Source organism: Diaphorina citri, unplaced genomic scaffold (assembly GCF_000475195.1).
Source record: "Diaphorina citri unplaced genomic scaffold, Diaci psyllid genome assembly version 1.1 scaffold4397, whole genome shotgun sequence".
Lineage (NCBI taxonomy): Eukaryota > Metazoa > Arthropoda > Insecta > Hemiptera > Psyllidae > Diaphorina > Diaphorina citri.
In genome coordinates this window covers 1-11,002 of record NW_007381796.1, presented here as the reverse complement: position 1 = coordinate 11,002, position 11,002 = coordinate 1, and the positions used below count along the sequence as shown (strand labels likewise).

The 11,002-nt window shown below is 38.6% G+C and overlaps 1 protein-coding gene across 1 annotated transcript; it reads left to right on the top strand.

Moving 5' to 3' along the window:
• Positions 1–717: 717 nt before the first annotated feature.
• Positions 718–9,446, top strand: LOC103521017 (atrial natriuretic peptide receptor 1-like; the record flags this gene model as incomplete). The annotated part of the gene is made up of 10 exons (XM_026831890.1): positions 718–904; positions 1,262–1,323; positions 4,802–4,876; positions 5,239–5,316; positions 5,674–5,850; positions 6,265–6,277; positions 6,408–6,486; positions 7,815–8,016; positions 8,378–8,407; positions 9,279–9,446. Coding segments are annotated over 10 exons (1,071 nt in total), but the record flags the coding sequence as incomplete, so codon positions are not given.
• Positions 9,447–11,002: the final 1,556 nt, after the last annotated feature.

Genomic DNA, 11,002 nt, shown 5'->3' with positions numbered 1-11,002 from the left:
ATGGGTGTGGTGTGTGTGGGGGGAAGTGTATTTGTGTGTGTGTGGTGGTCCCGTACAAAGGACGGGTCAACCACTAGTCTAGAAATATTTCTTCTCTAACTTACCTTTCTAAAGTTAGAATCAAGATAGATTAGCTTAATGGGTGGTTAGCATGTTAATAGTATTCATATTTAGATAATAATGATAGATTAGGTTAATGGAGATGTTAGGTTAATGGTAATAATGATAGATAAGGGTAATGGCTATGTTAGGTTAATGGTAATAACGATAGATTAGGCTAATGCTACTTAGTACCTACCTAATATACCTACTGTAAGTAATGTAAGTATGTAGGTGCCAATTATTTATAGATAATACAATTATTGATTCAGTACTTACTGTAGCTTAAGGACTATAAATATTCAATCTATGCATCTATGAAATAAATCTAATACCTACTTCTTTGAAGCGGGATTTACTTAACAAAACAGTAGCTCTATGCTGTGACACTGCATCTAGTAACTTGGGTAGGTTAAAAGGCGCTGCTGTACTAATAGAACAAATGATAGATAAAGACTTGCTATATCTTCCATGTAGACTATGAATAAATGCTCGGTACCCCTTATCACACCTATCCATGTTTTCACGACATTTAAATTCAGTGACCCTCATAGAATGGAAAATCGTGTTGTTCTTTATCAGAGGTCCCTTAAGTATTTTCTCGACTTTTATTTTCAGGTGAAAAAGGTGGCCAAGGAAGGGTACAACTTCACATTTGGGAATGAGTCTGTTTCGACCTTTGTGACCGCTTTCTACGATGCTGTCATTCTGTACTCGATAGCTCTCAATGAGACCATTGCCATGGGAGGGAGCCAGTCGGATGGCTCAGCCATCACCAGACGAATGTGGAATAGGACATATCAGGGTAAGTGTAGAACATTAATTTTCTGACTGCAATAAGTTGCGTGATTATTTATCCAGTATGAACTTTTCCAAGTCACCTTTGAATATCAATTCCATACCCGGTGAATTAATCATGGGCATGATACACCCAAGGAATGTATCACACATAGCTGACTCAAAACCCACCATGTATGGACAAATGAAACTGTCAGAAGACACATCTCTAAATCATTCATAAACACATCTCTAAATTTTATGACTTGACTTGGACTCGAACCATCAACGTCCAGATCCGAAATCCATCCTGCCAACCACTACACCATTGAGGTTGGTTCATAAATACATTTTGTACTATGTGATCCCCTTGTGTAATCACAAGTGCACCATCGCAAATTCAATACTGGTATATTTAATAATGTGACACTCGATACTCTATTGAAGGTAGATGCTACGAGCTAAGAACCTTATCATTTCATTGTAGAGAGTACTGAAAGCTAAAATACAATAGAGCCAACAGTACGTTGCCTGGAGCCAAACGTTGAGGTTGGAAAAAAAGCTCAGAAGACTTTTCAGGCAGAAAGAAGAAAGTACAAGGAGACTTAGTAATATCATTGCATAGCGTGATCCCTAGAGGGGAAAGCTTGGGTAAAGGATTAAGGTAAAATCCAGTGGTGGAAATGGTAAAAAGAGGGTTCGGTTTTCATGATTCAAAAGATCTTTTCAATTACACTTTTGAACCAATTTTTGGGATCAGTCCTTCGAAAATTTGAGAAATTTAGTTTGGAGATAGGTATTATTTATTTTTAGGAGTGATGGAGACCGATTTGGCCAGAAGGGAAGGAAAAAAAAAAGTGGCATAGTTACCTTATTGTTCCGTGTTTTATTACCTCACATACTTTACCTAGCCTTTCTGTAAGCTTTTTCTGTTGCTATCTTCTTGACTTAAAACCCGGTTTCTTAGTTTTTTCTTCTATTTTTTTGCTTTCTATTTTTCTATTCTGAAAACACTTAATGTAATTTCAACTGTGTCTTCTTCTTTTTAATTATTATTTATTAAAAGATCTTCTTCGGTCTGCAGAACTCTTCTGCAAGTTTTCTTGTAAGTTGAGTGAATCAAATATGAAAGAGCTCAGAAACGAAATTACCTATCCCATGGGAAAAACTCGGGGCTTGAAGAGAGCCATTTGTTCTTAGTTTTTCCGAAAGTTTTCTATATCATAGTACGAATAATTAATCTAAATTAGCATTTATTGTGTTCTTTTGATGTTTTTTAAGTAGCAAATATTGTTTAAAACAAGTTTTATTCTATTATAAAAAGTCCTAACACCAATAGGTGAGGAGTTGTAGCGACAAATATGGGCAAAAAACACATAATGCCCCTGGATTGCATAACCAAAGTGACGGAAAACTTTAAGGCCATTGAGCATGTCGACAGCGATGTCCGATCGAGCTGAAACTTTTTAGCATTTTTTTTTAGACCAAAAGGAACCATAAATCGAGTGATAATCATTACTTTTTAATACTTCGAAAATAAGGGCCAGTCTACTGTCCACACATAGTCGACGGTCGATTGAATCTATGTTGTGGAGGCAGTCTAGACAGTTTCAGCCGACATCGATCGACGGTCGACTATGTGTGGACACAGCTTAAGAATCAACCATGCTGGTGCATTCAGAGACTCAGACTATTCAGAGTTTTCCTGGAAGCAATAATTCATTTTTTTTTTTTAAAAGAGGTTTGACAGAGGGAACTGTAACTGCTATGGTCTTATCGTCCCGAAATCGAAGAGTGAAGGAAGACAGGATAGGAGTAAGCCAGCCGTTCCGAGAACGAACTTTATCCCATCAGGATAAAATCCGCCCCGGGCGGGAATCGAACCCGCGGCCTAGAGCAATAATTCAAGTGAGCAAAGTTTTCCTCGTATTTTGCACGTGAAAATTCCCTGTTGAATCTTCTTTATCTTTATTTCTGCCATCTCACTTCTTGGTAGCTGAAATCTCAGAATATATGTCCTCTAACCGTGTGCTCCCTTCTCCCTCTCTCTCTCCCTCCCTCTCTCCACTGCATTTGTCCCGTCTTCCCTCTTCTCAAAGCACAACACTTGGGATTCTTGGGAAGAAAAATACTCAGAATGAAGATGCACACATAAAAAACGAAAACGGAAAGAGAGAGAGAGAAAGAGGGAGAGAAAAAGAGAGAGGGCCTCCCCTTGGGTGATAGAGAGGAGGAGAGAAAGAGGAAGGGGGGAGGAAAGAAGAAGAAGAAGAGAGAGAGTGAGATGGAAAGAGGAAGGGAAGGGGAGGGAGAGGGAAAGAAAGACTAAAAAGAGTGAGTGGAGGAGACTAGAAATAAGGACAGAAGAAGATGGGAAGACGCATGAGTTGGACAAAGAGATAAAGGTAGGGGACAGACTCCACTTTTTTGCACAGACTAAACTCAAACTCTAAAGTATAATGTGATGAGATCTGATAGCTAGGGGGTATAATAATGGTGAGAGGTACGTGGTCAAACTATTGTGATAATCATTTCCGACAAGCGAGAGTGTTTCTCAACATTGGCCACATTTTTCTTGCGAAATCTGAGTTGAGTTATCAACGTCTTTTCCTCTTCTGAATGCAGAAGGTATTTATCTGAATGCTAAAGGCATGTATCCGTTGAGTCGGTTGTACGAATTCGGCTTGTGTTAACATCCCAAATTCGAAGAGAAAAGGACAGGCTAGGAGAAAGCCAGCCGTTCGGAGATCGAGCCATATCTGTTTAGGATAATGTTTGCCTCGGACGGAAATCGACCCTGCAACCTAATGATTACAAGGCAAACGCGCTACCCTCCAAGCTACATAACTAGGAAGGCTATCTTCCTTGCTATGTACGGAACTACTGTCCATCATTTGTGTACCACCCTAGTTTGAAGTTTGAAGATCACTGCTTTCTTCCTGTCCAACGTCCGCCTTTATTAAGTACCCTTTCCCTATTTTCCTTTTCATCTGTGTTCCTACTGTCCCATTTATCTTGTTTCACTATTCCTCGCCTTACCCTGTTTTATACGACTGTCTGACGTGTCGAATGTAATATGGCTGTCTTATAATATGTACCCTATGATTGCCCTTGTACTGTGTACCCTGTATGTCTCCCTTATCCTCCTCTCAATATCTTCTGGTCAAATTCATTTGGTATCCTTTGTCCTCGAGGTATCCTGCTGTTGAGCAGGAAGGTGACTGTTAAGCATTTCTCTCTACGAGTAATGTTACGAAAGGTATTAAACTTATCTAACCGTTCGGCGTTCCCTAAAAACAACTTTTAAATTGGTTATTCATCTTCTTGAAACCATTTAAATTAGCGTGTTATGTATGTATCTACTCACTACTGTATTTAAAAGAGAGAGACAGAGGGAGGGGGAGAGAGGGAGGGAGAGAGAGACAGAGGGAGGGGGAGAGAGGGAGGGATATAGAAGTAGATAGAGAGAGAACAGGGGAAAGTAATTTATCTCTCTCTCTCCTGAAAATTACTTGAGCTATGAGGGTTAGGTCCTTAGAAGATTATTAGGAGTCCCGTGGGATTGCTGTATTGTATTGAGAATTATATTCGGGAAAGCACAATTCATCTGGACAAGTATTATATAGAACCTACATTAGATGACTCGCTGGTACAGTGGTACGCTCGCCTGGTAAACAGGAGGGCGTGGGTTGAATCTGAGCCGAGGTATAGAACTTCTTCCTCATTTATTTACGAATTTGTGACCATATTATAATAGAGCTCTAAAGGTGTCCACTCATATTCGACCGGCCTTTGATCGATGTCGGCTCAACCGTCCACACTGCCTCGACAACATAGGGTCACATGGTAGAAGACACTTCCAACTTAACTTCACTTCGATTCGAATCAAATCCGATGGCTTTATTTGAATTCCCTGTGTTTCCAGACTGTCATATCAGAGGATGCCATGAGTCTGTATGATGTGGGACGTCAGGTGTTTGTTCCCACTGCTTTCTATAAGGTAAGTTATGGGGTAATTTTATAAGGTATCTAATCTAGTAGTTCAAGGGGTAAATGATGTTTGGTATCTGAGTAAATAAGACGTGCCAAAAAACTGGGTTCTATACATCTTGTCCCTGGATTTTTAATCACAGTACTATCCAGTTTTCAACTATCTAGGTAGATCCATTGATCCATAAATATTAGGTATTAAAACCTGACAAAATTTGGTTCTACTTACTTAATTTGGTCATTATAAAATTTAGTTCTACACATTATGTTTCTAATGATTGATCTTCTTAATTATTGTCTTCATCGATCACTTTATACACAGCGAAAAGTTTTCGCTCCAGGATAAGAAACGTCCATTGTTTGCTTTTACAGGGCAACAAGGTAGCAATAAAAAATCTGAAGAAGTCAAGAATTGATCTCACTCGACCTCTGCTGTTAGAACTGAAAAGGGTAAGTCCCACAAATATTGCTGTCACACTTATCCCTCCGTCATAAATTTCAATAAAATATTGCCGCCAGTTAGCTTGGTTGGTAGCGCGTCTGCCTTGCGCTTGACCGCGGGTTCGATTCCCGCGAGGGGCGGATTTCATCTTGAACGGATAATGTTCGTTCTCGGAACGGCTGGCTTTCTCCTATCCTGTCTTCTTTCTCTCTTCGATTTCGGGACGATAAGACCTTAGCACTTACCATTAGGCCATTTTGCTTCTAAAATATAAATAAAAACAATAACACAAATAAATGAGTTTAACTTCACAAATTATGAATTTTGATCACTATATCCTAATTCTCTTCCCTGGATATTTTCAGCTCAAAGACCTGCACCACGACCACCTGGTGAAATTCATCGGGGCCTGTCTAGATCCTCCTCATTGCTGTCTCCTCACAGAGTATTGTCCTAAGGGAAGTCTGCAGGATATTCTGGAGAATGAGCAGTTCAAGCTGGAACCTATGTTCAAGAATAGTCTCATGCACGATATAGTCAAGGTAAAAAATATTTAGATGCCATACCATACCATACCGCAGTGACCCATCTAAACAAACAAGTACCAATCTAACCTCAAGTAAACACTCGTAACAATGGTTACCTTGTTTAATCCTTGCTGAATTCCACTACATTAGGACAAACATTTCGGATATCCTTCCTTTTCCTTGAAATTTATAAGGGTCGAAATAACCACGTTCAATCAAAGTTCCTTGAAATGCATTTGATTAAAGTGGGAGCTTTCAAGAAGTCAGATTTCTTCTGGTGTTGCCTTAGCAAAAGCAAATTTTGCGTTTTAATCTTGCTAGATGTTTGGTCTATCGTTGGTGGTACCTGTTGTTGATTTATCAGCATCCCCACTGTTTTGTTTATAACGTCCTCTTTAACTTATTTTCCTATCGTGGGTGTATTCTCAGAACTCTATTAAAAGCAGCTTTATTGTGCTCTTTTTACCTCTAATATTTCCCTGAACTTTGTACCATGAACTGACGTAATATTTTGTTCCCTGAACTTTCTAGGTTCTCTAAACTGACGTAATGTATTGTTTCCTGTGTTGCAGCCGTTCCATATGCTATCGTCAGCATTGTTCTAAGTTCCTTACTTGTTATGCTTTTCATAGCATCAGCTTTCATTTATCGGTAAGTAAATGGCCAGGGATTTACTAACCCTGTTCCAAGATTGTACGAAATAGTGAAAATTAAGCCATAATATGATATGTGACATTTTTCGATTGCTCCCACAGTTCAATGGTTACCTAAAAACGAAGGAAACGGACCGTTAGGTATTGCTAAAGGAGTAAAACAAGATTAAAGTATTTATCTATGTAGATAACAATATAGGATACTGATAAGTACAACAAGTAGGTTACCCATAATATGATATGTGACATTTTTCGATTGCTCCCACAGTTCAATGGTTACCTAAAAACGAAGGAATTGCTAAAGGAGGTATTGCTAAAGGAGTAAAACAAGATTAAAGTATTTATCTATGTAGATAACAATATAGGATACGGATAAGTACAACAAGTAGGTTAAATACCTACATAATAATGTATTGAAACAATAATGGTAGTAATGGTACAAATCTCATGGGTAAATAGTTTCTCCACCATTAGAAACACTTCTCTATGTTACCTAAGCTCAGGGGACTTGGCTGTGCTACTTAAAAGACCAATAAAAAAGATCCTCTCTCAGGGGAAGCTGGCGAAGCGTATTAAAGATGTAATAAAGTACACAATGTTACGGACAAAAGCTCTTTAACTGGCAAAGGTCAGAGGGTGTTTAAGAGAAGAGCTAGGTCAAGTTGGGAAGTGCTAGCAGCTAGGAGGGTTTTTATATGCACGTATCAAGTATGTATTGTTTTTCTAAGGAAACGAGGAGGGGAAAAGAAACAAAATAGAAAAGTACCTAGATCACATCATCTTCTTTTGTGGCGCGTGGAAAGCAGTCCTTCAACTGCTATGGTCATTTGAGTCTTTTTTCCGTCGTTTTTTATCTAGGATTTCCAACCGCTCCGCTCCTTAGGTTTAGAATCCCAGAGTATGCAAAGTTCTTGTAAACCTTTATTTATATATTGATCTCTAATTTTCGTACATGGATCTCTAATTTTCCAACATTGATCTCTAATTTTCCAACATTGATCTCTAATTTTTAGACTTTGATCTCTAATTTTCAAACATTGACCTCTAATTTTCAGACATTACAAGCTCGAGTCTTCTTTTGTGGCGCGTGGAAAGCAGTCCTTCAACTGCTAAGGTCATTTGAGTCTTTTTTCCGTCATTTTTTATCTAGGATTTCAAACCGCTCCGCTCCTTGGGTTTAGAATCCCAGAGTATGCAAAGTTCTTGTAAACCTTTATGTACGTATTAATCTCTAATTTTCAGACGTTGATCTCTAATATTCAAACATGGATCTCTAATTTTGCCACATTGATCTCTAATTTTTAGGCTTTGATCTCTAATTTTCAGTCATTACAAGCTCGAAGCTGAAATCGCCAGTATGACATGGAAAGTTCAGTGGAGGGATATAAGTCCAGCGTCTATGCTGGAAGGAAAGCTGAGAGGAAGCTTTCATAGTCTCCACAATAGACGCAATAGTCAACTGGTAAGCCATAGTATTGGGTTAAGACGTAACGAAAAGAATAATTGTCTGTCAAGAATACATATATGGGTTAGGAGTTGGGCGGAATGCACACTAGAGCAACGCGTTTCATGGAATCCAGTGTGCAATGCTCTGTGTTAATCTATCGGGTTTCGTGAAACTCAAGTTTCACGGAGTTTCACGTTTCATGCTATGTTTTCCTCCAGTGTGCATTCCGCCTTAAAATTATAGGCTAGATTTTAGAATTTTTGAAGTTCGAAACTTTTTCTACAAGTGAAGTAAACATTAATGAGAGGGGAGTGCAGAATCGTTTCATGGAATCCAGTGTGCAATGCTCTGTGTTAATCTATCGGGTTTCGTGAAACTCAAGTTTCACGTTTCATGCTATGTTTTCCTCCAGTCTGCATTCCGCCTTAAAATTATAGGATAGATTTTAGAATTTCTGTTAGAACTGAAAAGGGTAAGTCCCACAAATATTGCTGTCACACTTATCCCTCCGTCATAAATTTCAATAAAATATTGCCGCCCTATAAGGTAAGTTATGGGGTAATTTTATAAGGTATCTAATCTAGTAGTTCAAGGGGTAAATGATGTTTGGTATCTGAGTAAATAAGACGTGCCAAAAAACTGGGTTCTATACATCTTGTCCCTGGATTTTTAATCACAGTACTATCCAGTTTTCAACTATCTAGGTAGATCCATTGATCCATAAATATTAGGTATTAAAACCTGACAAAATTTGGTTCTACTTACTTAATTTGGTCATTATAAAATTTAGTTCTACACATTATGTTTCTAATGATTGATCTTCTTAATTATTGTCTTCATCGATCACTTTATACACAGCGAAAAGTTTTCGCTCCAGGATAAGAAACGTCCATTGTTTGCTTTTACAGGGCAACAAGGTAGCAATTAAAAATCTGAAGAAGTCAAGAATTGATCTCACTCGACCTCTGCTGTTAGAACTGAAAAGGGTAAGTCCCACAAATATTGCTGTCACACTTATCCCTCCGTCATAAATTTCAATAAAATATTGCCGCCAGTTAGCTTGGTTGGTAGCGCGTCTGCCTTGCGCTTGACCGCGGGTTCGATTCCCGCGAGGGGCGGATTTCATCTTGAACGGATAATGTTCGTTCTCGGAACGGCTGGCTTTCTCCCATCCTGTCTTCTTTCTCTCCTCGATTTCGGGACGATAAGACCTTAGCACTTACCATTAGGCCATTTTGCTTCTAAAATATAAATAAAAACAATAACACAGATAAATGAGTTTAACTTCACAAATTATGAATTTTGATCACTATATCCTAATTCTCTTCCCTGGATATTTTCAGCTCAAAGACCTGCACCACGACCACCTGGTGAAATTCATCGGGGCCTGTCTAGATCCTCCTCACTGCTGTCTCCTCACAGAGTATTGTCCTAAGGGAAGTCTGCAGGATATTCTGGAGAATGAGCAGTTCAAGCTGGAACCCATGTTCAAGAATAGTCTCATGAATAAAGCTGCTTTTAATAGAGTTCTGAGAATACACCCACGATAGGAAAATAAGTTAAAGAGGACGTTATAAACAAAACAGTGGGGATGCTGATAAATCAACAACAGGTACCACCAACGATAGACCAAACATCTAGCAAGATTAAAAGGCAAAATTTGCTTTTGCTATGGCAACACCAGAAGAAATCTGACTTCTTGAAAGGTCCCACTATAAGCAAATGCATTTCAAGGAACTTTGATTGAACGTGGTTACTTCGACCCTTATAAATTTCAAGGAAAAGGAAGGATATCCGAAATGTTTGTCCTAATGTAGTGGAATTCAGCAAGGATTAAACAAGGTAACCATTGTTACGAGTGTTTACTTGAGGTTAGATTGGTACTTGTTTGACTTCGACCCTTATAAATTTCAAGGAAAAGGAAGGATATCCGAAATGTTTGTCCTAATGTAGTGGAATTCAGCAAGGATTAAACAAGGCAACCATTGTTACGAGTGTTTACTTGAGGTTAGATTGGTACTTATTTATTTAGATGGGTCAAGCCTTATAACTTGAGAGCCACATTTACAAGTGGGTATGGATAGGTCAATCGACTTGAAACGTGTATCTATGTAAGTCCGTAAGTATATTCTAGTAACAAAGTTCGTATTTATTATTATTATTATTATTATTATTATTTTTATTATTTAGGCTAAAGTTTTTTCGAAAATATGTATTAAAAAAGTTATCCAGAAGTTATAAGGAGGAATATGCGGTGTTTACTACTTGTGCACAGGGCTGATGTTAACTTTCTAGTGGCACAAACCACAGACATGCCTACGACTTGCATACATACACTTATGTAAGTCCGTATATTCTAGTAACAAAGTTCGTATTTATTATTATTATTATAATAATTATTTTTTAGGCTAAAGTTTTTTCGAAAATATGTATTAAGAAAGTTATCCAGAAGTTATAAGGAGGAATATGCGGTGTTTACTACTTGTGCTCAGGGCTGATGTTAACTTTCTAGTGGCACAAACCACAGACATGCCTACGACTTGCATACATACACCGTGTTCATAAAGTCCCAGGCCACCGTTTTCACTTTTTTACTGTTCAACCTGGGAAATTGAAATTTTCCTGGGGCCTGGGACTTTATGAACACAGTGTATGTACTCTGCATTAGGTATTTTTACTTACATTTGCACTTTTCATTGTCAAATCCACACACAGGTGTGTCGGGTGGGGGTTTATCCCTGCCTCCTGCCCAGTGAATTTTCCCAAAGAGGTGGTAGCAATAAAAAATCTGAAGAAGTCAAGAATTGATCTCACTCGACCTCTGCTGTTAGAACTGAAAAGGGTAAGTCCCACAAATATTGCTGTCACACTTATCCCTCCGTCATAAATTTCAATAAAATATTGCCGCCAGTCTAGTTAGCTTGGTTGGTAGCGCGTCTGCCTTGCGCTTGACCGCGGGTTCGATTCCCGCGAGGGGCGGATTTCATCTTGAACGGATAATGTTCGTTCTCGGAACGGCTGGCTTTCTCCTATCCTGTCTTCTTTCTCTCTTCGATTTCGGGACGAT